Source organism: Gigantopelta aegis, chromosome 2 (assembly GCF_016097555.1).
Source record: "Gigantopelta aegis isolate Gae_Host chromosome 2, Gae_host_genome, whole genome shotgun sequence".
NCBI lineage: Eukaryota > Metazoa > Mollusca > Gastropoda > Neomphalida > Peltospiridae > Gigantopelta > Gigantopelta aegis.
In genome coordinates, this window is record NC_054700.1 from 10,249,993 (window position 1) to 10,271,589 (window position 21,597).

Sequence of the window (21,597 nt, forward strand, 5' to 3'; positions counted from 1 at the left end):
AAGCACGTGCAATGGGAATGTTCTAACTGAGAAATTATCATGCATTGGTTTAACGTACATTGCTATTGGACGATTTGACGCCAACAAACCAGGACCATGTCGGTACTAAATATGACGTCACCACGATTTAAAAAGCACACACAAAACGACAAATACTGATCAACATAGACCTTGTCGATATTTTAATATTAAAAAACACTCGTGACGAATCCTTTAGTTATCCTGCAACCATTGACAAAATATGATGACGGATGCAGAGAATCATTATACGAGCTCGTGTGTCGTACTAATTTTATTTCCGATGTCAGTATCTTGCATTATCTGGCGAGAACGAGGGTAATACATGAATCCCGACACGAATTTCGTAAAATCAGTACGACTCACACGCGAGTGTAATAGTTTCTTTATTATCCACATTATCAAAAATATTATTTTTATGAATAACAAGCTAGGACCATGTCAAAACGTTTGAAACGTAGGCCCCCTAACTAAGAAGAGACGACAAAACGACATTATTTTTTTAACTAGTTAATAACTAGTTAATGACGTAAGATATCCGCTTTATCCTGTTCAGACCGAATGAGAAACCGTCACAGGATAAAGCCGATATCCGACGTCTTTAACTAGTTATTCTCTATATAACCGTCCAAACGTCCGTCTAGCTCTCGAACGGCGGAGTACTCGGGATAGAATGTATGTTGTTTCAAGAACCCAAATCCTGTGGTTGTTTGCAAGTATCTTTACGCCACCAAGAGTAAATGTCCTTATAGACATTGGCATAGGCTGTAACATTTGACAGTTTTTTACACAGTTGACAACCAGCCGACTCATTTGTACCCACATAGTAATGATTCCTCCACTTGAAATACTCTACATACGCCGTGTGGTTTTTGTCCAGGTAGAGAAGATATTCAGCAAGGAGCTTGGGACTCTTGAAATCTGCCGTGTTGATGAACGAATTGGGAGGTAAAAATTTACTGTAATTCGCGCCTCCTCTTACCACAACGACAATTTGTTGTCTGATGTATTGAAACACCTTTTCTGTCAAATAGTCATAACACAAACTGTTTTCAAATGCCAAATAGAATTTATAATCCCGAGAAAGCATCTGATCGCAGAAGGTGCGATTATTAGAAGGACATTTTTTATCTCCACAACGTCCGAAAATGTCAACTGAAATCGTTTTCTTCATCTTCTGGACGTATTTATGACGTTCGCCTGGCGTTCTGCAGTTGCTGACAAACCACGCTGCCAGTTTTGTTTTGTTTTTCGTTACTCCTTGAAAATCTAACTGTATAGGTTTTTCTCTTTTAAGTATACGTCCATACGAATACAATATGTTAGAATCTGCTCTATATGTCATAGTCCAGTTGAACTTGTTTCTCCATTCCGGCCTGTTAAACTTATAGTCATCGCTGTAGTATGGAGATTCTATCGTGAAATAAACCCACACTTGTCCTGGGACCTTTCTAGGTGGAAGGTTTTCTCGATAACCCACTGCGTTGAATATAACAGCATCAAAAGCGCTGAGGTTATTGCCAGACTTTACGAGTGTGCACTTAGCAGAACATAAAGAAAGTTGTCTGACTACAATCGAATGTAGACTCCATGGTGGGTTGTTTTTTAATAAGATTAATTTTCCAACGTTTGCAGAAGTATTTTGTTTTCTAGCAGACGTCTCTTTAGGCGTGGTGCTCTCTCCCTCTGTATGGTTAGCAATAACCGATGAATGATTTCCTTTTCTAATGGAAAGTTCGATGGGCCTCCTTTGAAATGTGTATGGCGTCAGACTTATGGTTAAGGACCACACAGATATTGAAGGAGGAAACCCGCTGTCGCCACTTCATGGACTACTATTATCGATTATCAGCAAGGGATCTTTTATATGCACCATCCCAGACAGGATAGCACATATCACGGCCTTTGATATACCAGTTGTGGTACACTGGCTGAAGGGAGAAATAGCTTAATGGGCCCACTGACAGGGATCGATCCCAAACCGACTGCGCATCAAGCGAACGCTTTACCACTGGGCTATATCTCGCCCCAGATATACATATTAAAACAAAGTTAATGTAAGAGCCTCCTTTAGTAACCAGATAGAATAATATGAATTTGTCTGGTCATTTTGACATACCAGTAGTCTTAGAGAGGAAACCCGCATTAGTAGCAAGGGGTCTTTTACATGCACCATCCCAGAGACAGGATAATACATACCACGGCCTTTGATATATTAGTCATGATGCACTGGCTGGAACGAGAAAAACCAAATGGGCCACCGACGGGGATCGATCTCATACCGACCGCGCATCGGGCGAGCGCTTTAGCACTGGGTTTCATACCGCCCTTAATTAATGAAGAGCAGATTCCATAAAACAAACAAAAAACAAAACAAAACAAAAACAAATAAAACCGAACAAAAAGTAACGCAACGCAAAAAAAAAAAAAAAAAAAAAAAAAAAAAAAAAAAAAAAAATCATATTAACATTAAACTCGGAAGAAATTAGCATTAAAGGGACAGATCCTAGTTTCAGCCAATGGAAATGCACACGAAGTTTATTTAATCTACAAACACATCTTGATAAAGTTACAATTCAGTGAAACATGAGTCTGTGATTTTGAAATGGTGATATACCCTCTAAAAGTAGACTAAAACTCTACTCCATAACCATTACTTCTCAGACGCATGTTCGTTTTAAAAAAAAATATGAACAATACCGTTTGTGATTTTAAAATCTCCAGGATGATAAAAACAAACTTTATTTTACACACACAAACACACATACATGTACATACGCACATATTTCAGAGTTGACCTCTACTAGGATATCATGCAGCACGTCATCCTACATGGAATAACTATGGTGGTCGCTTTGACTCTCTCGGGTAGAACGAAATCCTTTTTCTAAGACCCTTGAACTAAGGAGATACGAAAATTTGTTTTCTGAACTTTTTTTTGCAATGTGTCAAGATCTTGAACTAAAATTTTATGTATAGCTTTATCATTCACCGTTACAGATACAGTTTGACTTTATCGGCAATTTCCCCAATTTTTTTACAGTTATTGCCATTGATTTTAGGAGATAAATTTGTTGTTCCCTGTAGTGGACATGCGTTGCTTTAGCAGTACCCTCAGAATGCTTGCTTAATCAGAGATCATTCCAGTATTTTCACGCGATGAAACAGGACGTGTCTCCTTGCTCGCTGTCTTTAACAGCCCCCCCCCCCCCCACCACCTTCTCCGCCCCCACCTGGGAACAGAAGAAGGGGAGATTGTGTAAGAGGAAAGGTACTCCAGGGGCGGCACACGCGGGGTGTCGTAGAACTGTGGCTAAACCACCGGCCGCGACGCAGAAGGAGCTGCCGCCCCACGCCGATCCTGGAACACTGAAGCGGTTGGAAGTGGACAAGATCCTGCACACCACCAAGGACGTATCCAGTATGCCTCTGCCGATACTAGACACCGCCATGTGTGAAGTTTCGGGGAAGCCCCCACTACACGACACCCGGCCCCACCCCACTCCACCTTCTAGACTTCCGGCGACTCCTGTGCGGCCACCAGCCACCACCTAAACTAGGGGCTCACGATGTGTCACCGGTCCGCCAGGTGGCCGTCGGGAAGAGGAAGGCTGACAACCAGCCAGGCGCCTCCTCTTCACCATCCAGACCAGCTCCGAACTTGGAGGGAAACCAGGATTGGACCCTTCAGGGCGGGAAGTTAAACCCCCGCTACGTGAAGTTAGTCTGGCCCAACATCAACATAAAGGACGCCAAGAAACTTTTCATCCATCCGGATGGACTCCCGTTCGAGCCCCGGTGGTGGATCACGAGGGAGCGTCTTCGCTAAGCTATGCCGTTGTTCAAGACAAGAAGCAGGCCGCGAGGATCACCTTTCGCCGCCACGACATAATTAGCCAGGCTCTCGTCACTCCAGAAATGGACAACCTCACGATCCACCAGATCTTCTTGGTGGCACGCTCGTTTTTAGCCACAACTTTGGCCGATCTCAAGACGGACGAGTTCCTCCACTCGCCATAGCGTCCTCCGTCGTCAACCTTTGCCTCCGTGAGTATGGACTTTGTCAAAGTTAAAACGTGTTGGCCGTCATTTATAAAATGGACTTAGTCAGACTTAAAACGTGTTGGCCGTCATTTACAAAATGGATTTAGTCAGATTTAAAACGTGTTGGCCGTCATTTGAAAATCTTTGTTTATTATTTATTTTTATTTATTTTTTTGTAAATAGTCTTGACAACCTTTATTTATGGTAGTCCGTCTAAAGTGCTTCAATCACCTTCAAACTTTGGATGAGCACTCAATTTGTTTGTTTGGCCTCTATATTGACCAGACATGATTATTCTCAACTTTACAACCCCCCCCCCCCCCCCCCCCCCCCCCCCCCCCCCCCCCATTCAAGGATGAGACGATTATTCGATGTTGCCGAAAACCGCGGTTATAGGCCCACGGTTCGGTGCACCGTTTTCCAATTTGTGAACCGCTGTTTATTTCGATGTTTTTTAAATGATACGTGTATAAACGTTTCCGCACCTTGCTGGTAATCCCTATGACCCCGTAAAGTATTTCGGCCAATCAGAGCATTCGATACCCTTAAACCCTACATGTTTGCATGGGCGATAGGTGCCGTTTGGATCCTTCACAGAACCCGCGAATTGTTTTGCTGTGACAGTAAAACTTGTAACATCCCAAAATAAATTAATCCGCTGAGAGAATATACATTTTAAGTATGTTTCTTCCCAGTTGTCAAAACTGAAAAAAGTAAAGACCAGTTAACTTCAAGAATTATAAAATGGCGCCCGATTTCCGTCATATTAAATTAAAATGATTCAACATCGGTAATTTCCGTAAGTTTTTATCGGGACGAAATCGTCCGCAGTTCCTGAACTACAATGTACGCAAACTACTTCGCAAATTAAAAAATAAACTAAATCTTTGCAGGTTTTTTTTTTTTTACTTTCAGTACTAGCAAAACAAATAAAATTAAAATAATAACTATAGCAGTGTCGGAAATAGAATAAAACTGATTTTTGTCGATTATGTCTTTCATATTAAACTGACAAGTAAATATTTTGTAAATATCTATTTAATGATACTCTACCTAATTTAGCATTTACTTGTTTGGGCTTTCATTAATGTACAAGGTGGTGTTTACTCTTGACATTAAAAGAAAAATGTCAGTAAACAGGTGATTTGTGCACTTTATTGGAACAGACTATAACACAACTTGATCGACATGTGTCAATTTTATTGCTGTTGCAATATGTGAGGGATTGCCTCTGATGACGGTTTACCCCTATCCCTATCCAAAACAAAATATTTGTAGACATTTCTTAGTAACTTTTGAGTAAAACTGTCAAGAACCATTCTGAGTGTGTGATCTATTATACCGGTATTAAAGGAGCTATCTCCAAGTTGCATAATGACAGCTATTGCAAATAATTTTTTTAATTAAATTTTGCTTACTCCTTCAACTATATGCCTATAAATTATTCTAATAAAATAATTTTATCTACTAGTAGAAAATACATTTTTATTGGAGAATTTTTATCACAAACAGATGCTCACATATAATTATGATATAGCACCGTTAAGTGGTTGCAAGATTGTTTAAATTTCTAATGTCCTTATATTGAATTTATATTCACTAAATATGCTGATAAGAATTAATAATATATGCTGCAATTCAAAATACTCAGTTAACTTGCAGTTTTAACGTAACAGTTTGTTTAAGGGTCAATGAAACTGACACATGTAGATCAACATTTGTCTGTTCCAATAAAGTGCACAAATCACCTGTTTACTGACATCTTTCTTTTAATTTCAAGAGTAAACACTACCTTGTACAACAATGAGAGCCCAAACAAGTAAATGCTAAATTAGGTAGAGTATCATTAAATGCATATTTATAAACTATTTACCTGTCAGTTTAATATGAAAGAAATAATCGACGAAAATAATTTTTATTATATTTCCGACACTACTTTAGTTAATGATTCACTATTATATATTATGTGCATGTACTTGTGCTTGCTTATTACTACACTGTACTTGTGTTGAGTTATATAATCAACACTAGGCAATACATTATGTATTTGTACTGATATCGAGTAATCCATAAATATATATATATATATATATAATATATATAGTATATATATATATATACTCTTCAAAAGAAGAAAACGCAAAACCACATTGTCGTAACATTTGGAGAATTGATTTAATTATTGAATGGTGAGTCCGATAATTACCAAATGTTGCAGGATTGTTCACATTTCACTCTAGTCCATTGTGAGTAAGTGATAGGACACACCACCAAGGTCAAGGTCATCTGGAGTCAATACCGGGTGTGGCCTCCGCGTGTGTTGACAACTGCCTGGCACCGCCTGCCCATTGAAGCAACCAGAGTACGGATGACGTCCCGGGGGATGGTGGCCCACTCGGCCTGCAAGGCTGCTGCCAGCTCGGGCAGGGTCTGGGGCTGTTTAATCGCTGTCGGAGGCGTCGGTCCAACTCGTCCCATAGATGCTCAATTGGGTTCAAATCCGGTGATATCGATGGCCAAGGAAGGACATTAAAGGAAAGCCGTTGTGAGACGTGCTGTGTGAGGCCTGGCGTTGTCATGTTGGAACACTATTGGAACGATATCTGGTCAATGTAGCCCTGTGCATTCAGGTTGCCCTGCACTCAGTTCTGCCAGTGTGTGAGATGGCTGCCCATGACACTACCCCCGCCGAATCTGTCCACTTCCTGCACGCAGTTTGCCGCATAACGTTCACCACGACGCCTATACACGCGACATCTTCCATCATGACGTCGGAGCAGAAATCGGCTCGTCACTGAACCACACCTGTCTCCATCGCATTATTACTTGTCGATGAATCTGGCACCACTGCAGTCGGAGTCGACGGTGTTGTGGTGTTAAGATGACACCTCGAACTGGACGTCTGGCACGAATTCCTACCTCACGTAGGCGGTTCCGTACGGTCTGGTCGGATATCCCTGGTATTGCTGCGGCTGTGGAGGTGGCAGTAGTCAATCGTTCCCGAAGGTGGCGTACCCGGATGTAGCGGTCCTGCCCGGGGGTAGTGACCTGTGGTCGACCGGATCTAGGGAGGTCACGTGTTGATACATGTTGCTGGTAACGGTCCCACAGTCTGGAGATGGTGCTTACACATGGAATGCCCTGGCAACGGCCGTTCTGGATTCGCCTGCGTCTAGTCGGCCGATGGCATTGTTTCTCTGCGGTTCACTGAGACGTGGCATGTCCTGGATTGTCAACTGGGTAGACCGGCTTACAATAACAACTCCGCTCAGCACGACAGGCCGGTATAGCGGCTTGTAACACCTGTTCATATTTGCCGCCGAGTGACGCGTCGTTATTATAATTAGCTAAAATCTCGCGCGAGCATAAACCACGTGTGAAGTTTGTTTATGGCTGCGCCCATGTTTTACGTTGTTTTCAAATAGTTTTTGCAAGTTTATATCAATATTTTATCTGTATTTTAAAATGAATTCCAACGGAAATAATTCATCTGTTGTGAGCAATGACGGAGATTCCGACGATGAGTTTTCAGACGATGAAATGTGGAATAACATGGACTTTGGTGCGTTTGATTTAATCGAAATTGGCGAGCGTGAACAAAACATCATTCAGCGTGCAAACTTAGAAGAAAACGATGCCGATGACGACCTGCAAGATGACTTGCCATTGTTTTATCATGCACCTGAATTTACCTGGACACGTGAGCCATATTTAGTTAGGTGCCGATCAACTTTTGCTAAAAATCCGGGCCCCGTAAAATTGTTTGACATTGACACTAAGGCCACTCAGTATTTTTCTTTGTTTTATACCAATGCAATGTTTGAAAAAATTGTGGAATTTACAAACATGAATGCCATGAGAAAGCGAACCACAGATCCAGGAAACAACAGAGGTGTGTGGTACAATGTCACTGTTGAAGAAATAAAGGCATATTATGGGGTACTGATTTTGATGGACGTCATAACCTGTGACAGAGATGAACTGTACTGGAGCCAGAGCACAGATTACCCCTATATCAGGACTGAAATTCCAAAAATATTTTCACGGGACAGGTTTATGCAAATACGCAGGTACCTACATTTTTCAGATGACTCTAATGTAGATCAAACTGATAAACTTTTTAAATTTCGATACATGATTGACAACATAGGACAGGCATTCAAAGAACATTATGTTCCACATGAACATATTTCGGTGGATGAAGCAATGATTCCATTCAAAGGCAGGCTTAGCTTCAAGCAATATATGAAAGACAAGCCAGTTAAATTTGGGATAAAAATGTGGGTCCTGGCTGATGCAGTGACGGCATATTGCCATAACTTTGATATATATGTTGGCAGGTTTACCCAAGGTGTGAACAGGTTCTTTGGCTTGAGTGGTCAGGTGGTGATATCACTGACACGACATCTGCAAGATGAGGGTAGAACTGTGTACACTGATAACTTTTATACCAGCCCAATTCTAGCGCATTACCTGGAATCAAAAGGAATTTACACCTGTGGTACTGTCAGGTGTAACAGGAAGGGTTTTCCGGTGGGGTTGGTAAAGCCAAAAAATGAAGAAAACCGACAACCTCGTGGCCACATGGAATGGCGACAGTGCGGTTCCCTGATTGCACACAGCTGGAAGGACAACCGTACTGTGTACTACCTGAGTACTGGTCTTGTACCAGAACAGGAAGGACTGACGACTATAAGAAAGAAGAAAGATGGGAGCAGAGTAGAATTTCCCTGTCCACCAGCATCGTCGCAGTATCAAAAGTACATGGGTGGTGTCGACAGAATGGACCAAATGACAAGGCTGAACAAAGAGAAAAAGACGATGCGATGGTACAGGAGAGGAGAACGCAAGCTATTCGAAATTTCTATTTACAATGCGTACATCATCTGGGAAACGGCGGCGAGATCTTTTATCGTTCCGACTTGACTTGGCACATCAACTCATCAGAGATTTTCAGGCACGACAAAGAACTGTTCCAGGTCGACCACGAAGTGACGCTTCAAATTCAGTTGTGCGACTTGATGGGAAAAATCACTTACCTGTGCCAGGTGAAGGTACAAATCACCTGTGTTATGTATGCAACTTTCACCATAAAACATACAATAAGGCTAACCCTGGTGTACATTATTCTGTGAACCCAAACAAACAAAGAAAAACCAGCATGAAATGTGACAAATGTGATGTTTACCTGTGTTGTAACCCAAAAAACACATGTTTCAAAGACTTTCACACACAGATAAATCTGTAGAGCACCAGAACTATGTCGCTGAATAATGTTATTATCTTTGTAAATATTGTGTAAATATTTTATGGAGTACAAAAGATGTTATTTGTTTGGGAAAAAACACCTTCTGTGACCAGTTCGAATATTCTTTGGAACTTTGAAACTTTCATTCGGGTTGTTCAATACCTGTAATCACTGTGGCTCCACTGGCATTGTAAGTCAACTTGTATATACTTTGTGAAATTCAAATTAATTAAATACATAACTTATTGATCAATCTTGACTTTATTTTCACATTATTACCATGTTTCATTTATCAAATACATGAAAGATATGCAAATTTTACCTGTATTTACCTGGTTTTCACCTGTATGGTATATCATTTTAAAAATATTATTTTATATTTAGACAGTCTACCCACTCCCCTTTCTGGAAATGTATAGTTTGTAATCAAAATTACTGATAGATTAACTGGTTTTATCCATTACCTAATGTGACCCTAAATTTGCAATATAAACTCAGGGTGCAGGGAACTATAGTGTTCTTTTAGACTTCTATAATGTGTACACGACACCCATATATTATGTCTCCAGAATGCATCTAAAGACAACTGAATAATAATAATAATAATAATAATAATAATAATAATAATACCGGAGAGACTATCCCTAGCATTCTCGCCCGCAAATTATTTTGCCAACTCTGAACTCAAATCCTGGAGGACACATTGCCCAAGTATCCTAGACCCAACACGCTAACATGGCATGGTAAAAATGAAATTTGTGTTTTCTAGTCAAGATATAATTTTATATTTACAATTATTTTACAAATGACTTTTAAAAATAAAATGTCTTGCTCTCAAAATAGTTTATAAAAATGTATGTATGATAATTGCCGTGCTTGTACTACTTGTGATACGTATCGTGAATAAATCGAACCGCGAATAAATCGAATCATCTAACAAAAATCAAAAAGTGACCCGAAAGTAAAATAAAAAAAAACGAACCTCCCATCCCTACCCTGAGTGCGTCGTTAAGTAAAACATTTCCCTCCTGCCAGGTAATGAGAGGGTCTCGGTGACCTATAAAACACGTTCAAACTCACTCCCCCAACAATTTGTGTACTGGCAGTAAGCCATCAACACAAAAATAGAAAACCCTAGCCAGGATAAACAAGAAAGCAGAAATAGGGTCTAAAGTAGTTGTTGCAGCCCCCAAAAGAGCCAACAACTTACCTATCAGGGCAGCAGCCATTAAAAGGCTAGGAAAACAAAGTACCAAAAGCCCCCTAAAAAGTAGATACCAAACCGCCGCAAAGTTTCTAAGAACAAAAACAACCAAAAACGTTCTACCAACAAAAAAAGATAAGGAAGGCTAAACCAACAGAACCAACACCTGGTGCCCAATCACCCGCAAGTAAGTCAACTCAGGCCATTCCTACCCATATATCCATCTCTTTCTCTTCTACCACCCCCACCCTCCTTCTCTCACTCCCTCCACCCCCAACCCACTCCTAGCTCCCACCTCAGCCCCCCAAACCTCTGCGCCCACTACCCCAACCCCACTCACAAGCTCGTGCACTACCCCCTCTTCTACACCCACCACCACCACTCCTACCCAAACCCTACCTAAAAAACCCAATCCAACTGAAAATCGAGGCAACAACCACAGCAAATGGCTAGTTAGACTAAACCCACTCCCACCCCAGGAAACAACTAGAGTAGCACTTCAAGCGGGAAATCCCCAGCTAAACATCAAAGACGTCACAGTATGGACAAATGGATACTTACTAGTTACAACCTCCATCTCGACCAGCCGCTACATCTACATTCTAGGTTGACGACATATGCTCCTGACGTACGAACTTAAACCCACTAAATGTCACCACTGCCAACAATGGGGCCATGGAGCCAACACATGCCGCAGTAATCGAGAACAACAAACATGCTACAGATGCGGCCAGAAACATGCAAGGAGCTCCCGCAACTCCCCCTGCACCCACCCAATTCAATGCCTAACTGCTTGAGTCGGCACATGGCCCACGACGACAAATGCCACTACTACCAGAAGGCACTACGGCAACTAAACAATAAAAAACTACTCATAAGCCAACCAAAAGAAAACCTCATAAAACCAGCCCCTGTAACAGCCAATATCTCCTACGCGGACACAGTAAAAACAAACGAAATAACACAAGTCAGTGAATTAAAATCAATGCTTGAAACGCTATTTATTGAAATAAACAATATTAAGAACAAACTTACAAGCCAATAAAACGCTTATCGAAACTAAAACTAGATAAAATAAACCTAAACCTAAATTAACTACGGGATCGAATATGGGAGACAAGTCTCCATACGCCAATACTCATAAACATAACTCGAGTAATAAGGGCCTTAGCGTTCTCCAGTGAAACGCTAAAGGCCTCCATTCAATGGGACATGGTGCTGAACTCATTCAACTAATTAGCACCAGTAACAACAAGCCAGACATCATTTGCCTACAGGAAACCTAGCTAGGAACATCCAAAAATAAAGCTAAGAAAAATAACAATAAAAATAATCTAACTAAACCATTCAAAATACCAGGATATACAAGCTACTTTAAAAACAGAGAAAGCAACACTAGAGGTGGACTAGCCACATTAATAAAAAAATTATATACCTCATTTAGAAATAAAATTCCAGCCTAACAATAATAATCTAGAAATCCTCGGCCTAACCATACAGCATGATACTAAGAGTATCAACGTCATCAACGTATACAGCCCGCCAGGTCCGGAGCACAATAAATTAAAATTAAATGACTATAACAAACGTATTAGCTCGAATAACAATAATAATAATGTAATCATAGTAGGAGACTTTAACTGCCATAGTAGCTTATGGGGAAACCCCACCACAGACTTTCAAGGCGACATATTAGAAACCTTCATCAACAATAACAACTTAGTCTGCCTAAACGACGGTAACATCACCTTTATCTCTGATATCAATAGAAGCACTTCAGCCGTCGACCTAACAATCACCTCAAACAATATAGGAGCTAACTCAAGTTGGGAAGTCTTGGAAACTCTTAATAGTGACCACTTGCCCATATTAACCAAATATAATTGTAATGAAACTTTCATAGAAGAACAAATATTTACGTCTAAATTTAACTTCTCCAAAGCTAACTGGGCAGGATTCTCCAAAGAATGCCTAAACCTTAAAGTCAATATCGAACTAAATATTAATGAAGCTACTAACGAACTCACCAATAATATTCTAAAAATAGCAAATAAACATATACCAATAACTAAACCCTTTAGGAAAAATCAACCAGTCAGCTGGTGGACTGAAGATATCAAAAGTAAATGTAATCTCAGAAATCGAATGAGGAAAATCTTTATAAAAAACTGGCAAACCAGAATATCACAATAAATACAAAATAGCTAAAAATGAAGTCAGCAAACTAATAATTACAGCTAAACAAAACAGCTGGCAAAAGTTCTGTAGTGATGTAGATAATAGAACAACAATTAGGGACATGTGGAAAAAAGTTAAAGCCATCCAAGGGCACCGCGCCATACCCACAGTCCTTCAAAAACATAAACCTGCTCTCTCTAACAAACAAAAAGCTAACCTACTCAGCAAAACCTTCAGCAAAAATAGCAGTAACAAAAACTTTCCTAAAGAATTTCTTGATCAATTAAAAAAAAATAATACTCTACCCACTAATCAACCAACTGAAACCAACCAGCCCAATAATGATAACCTTGAACTTAACCAACCAATAAACCTAATTGGACTTAAAACAGCACTCAAAGCTAAAATAAAGCACTGCAACCGGACCTGATAAAATCAGCTATACTCTCTTAAAACATATGCCGGACGCAGCACTAGAGGTAGTGTTATCGCTATTTAACAAAATCTGGAAAGAGGGATCCATGCCCGAAGGTGGAAACATGCTGAATGCTTTAGTCTCCCTAAAGCAGGCAAGGATCACTCTCTGCCGGGTAGTTACAGACCGATAACGCTCACTTCACATCTATGTAAAACCTTAGAAACCATTATAAATAAACGTCTCAATAAGTAATTACTAGAAAACAACCGTATAGCTAATACTCAAAGTGGATTTAGATCTAAACACTCCACCACTGACCAAATAGTTAGGCTACAAAATACTATTAATGATGCTCTCAGGAAATCCAACAAAGTCATCGCCATATTTATAGACATTGAAAAAGCCTTCGACATGGTCTGGAGACAAGGACTACTAACTAAACTTAATGATAAAGGGATAAAAGGCAATATGTTCAACTTCATCAATAACTTTATTCATAACAGATCTATAGCAGTTAGAGTTAACGGTCAATACTCAGAAAAAAACAGATATACTAAATGGAATACCACAAGGTTCGGTCCTATCACCAACCTTATTCAACATATTTATAAATGACCTAACTAAGGCACTAAATGACAAAGAAAAACCAAATCAAGCCTCGCCACTAAACACAGCACTATTTGCCGATGACTGCGCCATCTGGCGAACAGGCAGAGTAACCTCAGCTGTCTGTAAAAAAAATGCAACTCGATATGAACAGACTTAACCAATGGGCACTAACTTGGGGCATTAAACTATCTGAAACTAAAACCGTATTTATGATCTTTAGCAAAACAAATAAACAAGAAGAAGGCCAACTAACTTCCAATGGCAAACCTATACCTAGAGTCAAAGAATTTAAATTTCTAGGAGTCATATTCAACTCAAAACTAACATTTAGACCTCATATTTTAAACCTAATTAATAGATAAAAAAAACACTAAATCTACTCAGGGCTATTTCAGGCATGAGTTGGGGAGCGCAAACTGAGGCAATGCTCATGGTATACAAAGCTTGCATACTCTCCATACTGGATTATGGAGCACAAGCCTACAGCAGCGCCACCCCATACTTACTCCATAAATTAGACAGTATTCAAAATCAAGCTCTTAGAATAATCGCTAGGGTACCAGCTAATACTAATGGACACAGTTTAGAAGCAGAATTTAATATTATGCCACTGGACCACCGCAGAAAACTTCAACACCTTAAGTACCACCTTAAAGTTCATTCATTTGATCATGAACACCCAGTGCAGGAACTTACTCCAGTGGCTAAAAAAGTAGGTGTAACCTTTAAATCTAACTTAAAACTAGGCAACTCCTTTGCTACTACAGCACATAATATAGAAACCGAAGTAGGAATAGATGATATACCAGTGGCAATGCACACCCTAAACCAACCAGTGTATTGCCACACACCTTACCTAGTTAAAACAGCTACGGATAAAAACCCCTTCCCTCCCTTCAAACAAATCTTATATGAAGTCTGTGCCAACGAAAACTACCCGGAGCACACCCACATCTTTACAGATGGCTCCAAAAATCCAGATAATGGCAGGGTTGGGTATGCAATAGTAGAAGAGAAAATTACATGGCACCCTAAATTAATCAAAATTGCTAGGCTGTCAGATAATCTCTCAGTTTATACAGCAGAACTGACAGCCATTTTAGAAGCACTAAAATGGATCAAAAACAAAAAATACTCAACAAGTGTAATCTTCTCCGATAGTCTCAGCTCTATCCAATCTATTCAATCTAATAGAACCACTAGACCAGATATCATCTCAGCCATCTACAGAGAACTAAACGAACTAAATCAACTAAATTTAGACGTAACAATAGAATGGGTCCCAGCTCATGTAGGTATTATGGGTAACGAAAGTGCAGATTATGGGGCAAAAAAGGCACTGACCATCAACATTAAACATCAGCAAACTATTCTACTAGGCATTACTGAACTAATCTCAATAGCTAAAAAACATTACATTAATCTATGGCAGGAAAGCTGGGACCAAACAAAAAACTTCTGGCATTATAACATCAAACCTATTGTTAACTCAGTTAGACCTAAACATAAAAACTCTCTAATCGATAAAACAATAATCAAACTAAGAATAGGAAACTCAATGGCACTCAACAACAGTCTGGCTATTGTAAACAAAAGCTCACCTAACTGTCAATGTGGCACGCCAGAAGATATGAAACACTATCTCCTGGACTGCCCATTGCATAATAACCACAGAATGCAACTACTAAAAAATACTTAACATTAGCAACCCTGCCACCATAATACCTAATAACCTACTACAACCAGATAAGAAAACAAAAAACGAAATCTTTCACGCGCTCTACCAGTTCGTACAATCTACCAAACCTAAGTTATAACAACCGTCACCCCTTTAGCCACTGGGAACGGAATTGCCACCATGCCGCACTCGACCACGATTAGCATTCCAAACCAGTGGTTGAATACCGGACAGGAGTTATATAAATAAAAATAGGAATAATAAATAAGAAAATATTAACCACTCAGCTAAAATAAACATACTGCCACCAACCGCCCTCTGAAGAGATGTTGCCCCCCTGTTGCACTCGACTTGATTAGCGCTTCAAATCGGAGGGTGGCTCGTGTGACAGAATAGCTAACTAATAGTTAAAGTATAACATATTAAGCTACGTTACCACATACTCAACCAATAGGAGATTGTTATGTTACAGAATTTATTAAATGTGCATGCTGTGTATAAGTTCTAATTGCAATTGGTATCCTCAATTTCGTAATAATTAGGGGCCCTTAAAAGGGCCAACACTGCAATACTATCGTGGTCTGATAGTATTGCGAATGCGAAAGAAGTACTTTCGCATTCCCCGGGGATTAAAGTGGACCCCATCATCCAGAAAATCTTCAAGATAATTCGTAGTCATCGGCACCGAGTCCCGCCGGATCAGCTTCTTCAACCCACGGTTGACGGCATTCTGAAGGATATTAAAACGGGCTAGTCATATCAGGGGACTTCCTAAATACCCCACGGCGGCAAATCTCCAGGATACACACTCGAGCCACCCCCTCAGTCAAAAAACGTTGACGCAACCGTAAAAGGCGGTCAACTATCTCCTTCGGGACTGTTCCGGGGGCAATGTCATTTCCGCCCAGGTGTATTATCACCAGGGACGGCTGGTAATCCACCACTGCCTTATATAACTCCTCCGAGATACGGTCCGACCGCATACCACCTTGACCAAAAAATCGACATTCGGCTGACACACACGTCACCACGTGTGTGCTGTCCTAACCGCCTGACATAGCTGCTACCAAATATAGCCACCTTCTCCATGTTGAAACAAGTAATGGAATATTAGTAATAGCCCGCCTATTTATTACAACCAGACAGGATTAAAAAATACGTTCCACTAATTGGTCAACCACAGAACCAATCAGGGTCACCAAAGCTCCCAACCAGAATAGAACTCAGTAATTACACCATCTCTCTTCCAGAAACATCAACTGAACGATATAACCAATCAACGACCGGAAAACTGTACATAACTGAGGACTGTTCATTAAAAAATTATCAAATGTTATTATGCACTTTATGTATGTAAGGTAGTAGATACAATTCCTTTCACAGCAGACAAAGATGAGTAATAGTCGCTACAAACAGACCAGACGATCGCCAATAGAAAACAAGATACAAGTAAGATTAGCTAACCACTTACCTAAATAACTAGATATTCATACTCCCCCAGGGGGCCCAGGGTGGGACCGGGAGGCATTAACTTGCTGGGTGGCAGATATGTGTTTTGATATGCTTATAGAATACATAGGTGAAACATTAGCACATTTTGAGTGGTAGAAATATTTGTAGTGCATGCCTTTAACTCTATAATGAATAATGTTAAAAATTATATTAAAACATCTTACTCACTTTCAATTAATGAGTTTTAAACCCATACCAAATCAAATAACTTTTCTTACTGAAAATGTCTGTGTGAATTGTAAAAAAAAAGAACTAAACAATTATCATCAAGTTATATAGATTAATCTCATTTGTAATATAGGGGTGACGACAAAACGTTAAAACAATCAAAATACTCGATAATGCTGCACACAAAATAATGGATAATGCTGCACACACAATAATGGATAATGCTGCACACAAAATAATGGATAATGCTGCACACAAAGTAGTCGATAATGCTGCACACAAAGTAATCGAAAATGCTGCACACAAAGTAGTCGATAATGCTGCACACAAAGTAATCGATAATGCTGCACACAAAGTAATCGAAAATGCTGCACACAAAGTAATCGATAATGCTGCACACAAAGTAATCGATAATGCTGCACACAAAGTAATCGATAATGCTGCACACTAAGTAATCGATAATGCTGCACACAAAGTAATCGATAATGCTGCATACAAAGTAATCGATAATGCTGCATACAAAGTAGTCGATAATGTTGCACACAAAGCCTAAAAGTAGACTTTTTCTTGACTGTTCCATCAGTTGTCTTCACAATTGTCTTGTAACAAAATTTAACCAAAATAATTTCAGGATAATTTGCAAAGAAACCTTTTTCATTTACACTGATGTTTTAAAATTTAAATTGGTATACTTATAAAACAATCAGGCTTACCTATAACAAAACCACTTACCAATAACAAAATGACACTTACCTGTAATAAAATGACACTTCCCTACAATAAAATCACACGCACCTATAATAAAATCACACTTCCCTATAACAAAATCACACTTCCCTATAATAAAATCACACTTCCCTACAATAAAATCACATGCACCTATAATAAAATCACATTTCCCTATAACAAAATCACACTTCCCTATAATAAAATCACATGTACCTATAATAAAATCACACGCACCTATAACAAAATCACACTTACCTACAATAAAATCACACTTCCCTACAATACAATCACACGCACCTATAATAAAATCACACTTCCCTATAACAAAATCACACGTACCTATAATAAAACACACGCACCTACAATAAAATCACACTTCCCTGTAATAAAATCACACTTCCCTACAATAAAATCACACGCACCTATAATAAAATCACACTTCCCTATAACAAAATCACACTTCCCTATAATAAAATCACACGCACATACAATAAAATCACACGCACCTATAATAAAATCACACTTCCCTATAACAAAATCACACTTCCCTATAATAAAATCACATGTACCTATAATAAAATCACACGCACCTATAACAAAATCACACTTCCCTACAATAAAATCACACGCACCTACAATAAAATCACACGCACCTATAATAAAATCACACTTCCCTATAACAAAACCACACGTACCTATAATAAAATCACACGCACCTACAATAAAATCACACTTCCCTATAATAAAATCACATGCACCTACAATAAAATCACACTTCCCTATAATAAAATCACATGCACCTACAATAAAATCACACTTCCCTATAATAAAATCACACGCATCTACAATAAAATCACACGCACCAATAATAAAATCACGCTTCCCTGTAATAAAATCACACGCACCTATAATAAAATCACACGCACCTACAATAAAATCACGCTTCCCTATAGCAAAATCACACATACCTATAATAAAATCACACACACCTATAATAAAATCACGCTTCCCTATAAGAAAATCACACGTCCCTATAACAAAATGACACTTCCCTATAATAAAATCACTCGCACCTACAATAAAATCACACGCACCTATAATAAAATCACGCTTCCCTATAACAAAATCACACTTCCCTACAATAAAATCACACTTCCCTATAATAAAATCACACGCACCTATAATAAAATTACACTTCCCTTCAACAAAATCACACGTACCTATTATAAAATCATATTTCCTTACAATAAAATCACACGTACCTATAATACAATCACACGTACAATACAATCACACGTACCTATAATAAAACACTTCCCTATACTTACATTTTAGAAGAATTGAACAGAAAACACGAAGTCATAATGAAGAAAGGTTTACTCCAAACGTATCCGTACAAGCTGCCACGAGGATGGTCGATATCGTCTGTACAAACGTCGCAAAGACCACAAATATCACAACGACCAGGAATGTCGCAATGTTACTGACACATATGTCACAACGCTGAACGCCACAAATGTCACAACGACAAATGACGCAACTCATAAACCACAAATGTCATAATTTACATTGACGTATTAAAAACAAAAAAAATCTTGTTTTGTCCTTTTGGGGTTATACCCTTAGCTCAAATATAGTGTCACTTGCTCGGCAGGATTACAGGATCTATTCTCACTGTAGCATCCCCTAAAATGTTTCATTATTAGCACCAATTTAGTGGTCTGAAAACTCGATATCAAATTAATATTACACTGTGAAAAGGAACTGTTGAATAAAATTACTCGTACCATGTTCAGCACCATATAAGTAAGGTTAGTGTGAACAGGACTGTCATGTTCGGTCGAACTGCTATAAATGCCACCTTCATTTAACAACCACGCATCAGTAACGGGCACTTCAAGCTCTACATTGCGTATACCAATGTATCTATTTTAATCCTGTCACGGGGATCCTATAATACCCGTAACTGAATGAAACACACGATTATCCAAATATCTCTCCTAACTGTATATCTATTAGATCTCTCTGTAACGGGCAGTTATACCCGCGTGGCTCGTCTCTAGGTATGAACAGAGATAAGATCTTATATAAAGTATATATAATATAGCACGTTTAGTTCACTAGAAAACACAACAAAAACACAATACACTTTGGAATCTGTATTAACCTACGCTGACAAATGTACTGCCGCAGTAGTTAATTAACAACAACAAATAGTAACAACCCAGAACTGATCACTTAATTAGTTAATCACTAGGTGTCTAGTTTATACTATATTCTAATCACTTCACCATGACACAACACCCACACATGTGATAATTGAGAAACACTTCCAGGGGAACTTAAGTAATAAAGGAATTACAACTCTATTCCTAACTGGTTAATTTTTAATTAACCCTTAACTACTCATTCAATAACCTTGTAATACAGAATTAATACTGGTACCTATCACAATAAAGACAATAACCTACAGTTTACCTAGGTCCTCTAGGATGACTGATTAAGCTTTATATATATTAGACAGTGAGCCTACAGTTTACTGCGTCAGATTACCGGCAGCACCGTCTAAATAATATTGGTATAATACAGTATTAAAATATTTAAAGTCACATCAATCACATCAAGGTTATACAACAGAGCAGGAATAATATTTAACAAGTCCAAACGGACAACGTTCCCCCTGGAAGCCTTCCTATGTTTCTCCCTGATATCTCTAAAACCCTAGCTATTTATTATAAAATCCCAGTATCGCCTGGGGGTACAACGCGGTCCTCCCCCTATCAAGTGATATTTCCACAGCGACCAAGCCGGCATATTTTTCTTAGAATGGCCAGACTTGCTGACGCCTAGTCGCCAAAATCACGGTCGTAAAACCGCACTCGCGGAGGTATTACGTAACTACTGGCCACATGGCCTCCGCACCTGGCCTGGGTGTGTATTGGAAAGAGCACGACCACGGTCGCGCGGAGGTATTACGTAACAAAGTGCCCACCTGGGCTTAAGTGCATATTGGAACTGCACACGGCCCTCTAACACAATTAATATTGCCACAGGCTAAAACAAATTTAAGAGCATGTACCGTCACATGTATATAACGCCCACCTGCTAATAAAGTTGACTTTTGTAAGTTCTTTGTTATATAGAGGTTTACAGAAAACCTAGTAAGTTAGAAGAAATATCTGTGTAATCCATTTGTTAAAGCAATAACATATGTTTCAATCAATGAAATACCGTATAACCGGAAATTTTGGTGGTCTTAATTTTTCGTGGTTTGGGGTATAAAAACATTTCAAGGTTTCTTATTTTCGTTGTTTGCCAAATTTAAATTGAAAGTGGTTTTATTTTCGAGTTTTAGCAAGTCTAGTTGCGAGAATACTTGCTATTGTTGATTAAAGTTTCACTTCGGCTGCCAGTTGTTCGATACTACCGACGTGTAAAGTTAAACAATAGCCGGTATGCTATTCGACAGACAACTGATCACAGTCTTTGATTTTGTGTAAAGCCAAATACGACGTATGTGTGAACAAAGTACTTAATGAAGTCTAATTTTACCACATGGTATTCAAAGCGGGTTTCCCTGGCTATGAAACACGGCGAAGTTGTAACGGACATGAAGATCGAATTGCGTACTTCGGCGATAAAACCAATTCATGCAAGGTGGATTATGAAAGTTATGGCAGAATTAAAAATACGCCAGGAAATGTTGAAATCTGCATTTATCCACCCGGAATCTCTGATGCAGTGCGGGCGGACATTGACAAAAGCAATATACGAAATTTAAAAATATTTCA

At 39.2% G+C, this 21,597-nt stretch overlaps 2 protein-coding genes across 2 annotated transcripts; one reads left to right on the top strand and one right to left on the bottom strand.

Moving 5' to 3' along the window:
- Positions 1 to 346: 346 nt before the first annotated feature.
- On the bottom strand, positions 347 to 2,666 carry LOC121380089 (alpha-(1,3)-fucosyltransferase C-like). Its single transcript, XM_041508843.1, has 2 exons — positions 2,662 to 2,666; positions 347 to 1,766 (listed from the first exon to the last, which is right to left on the bottom strand). Exons 1-2 carry the CDS (start codon positions 2,664 to 2,666, stop codon positions 704 to 706), a joined length of 1,068 nt encoding a protein of 355 aa, XP_041364777.1. The 3' UTR covers positions 347 to 703.
- A 4,861-nt stretch (positions 2,667 to 7,527) lies between these two features.
- LOC121380159 (piggyBac transposable element-derived protein 3-like) lies at positions 7,528 to 8,988 on the top strand. The gene has a single exon (XM_041508956.1). The coding sequence runs from the start codon at positions 7,528 to 7,530 to the stop codon at positions 8,986 to 8,988; it is 1,461 nt and encodes a 486-aa protein (XP_041364890.1).
- The last annotated feature ends 12,609 nt before the right edge of the window (positions 8,989 to 21,597 follow it).

Bases quoted from the DNA above. Each gene is read 5' to 3' on its own strand.
- LOC121380159 (XM_041508956.1), top strand. From the start codon at position 7,528: ATGAATTCCAACGGAAATAATTCATCTGTTGTGAGCAATGACGGAGAT.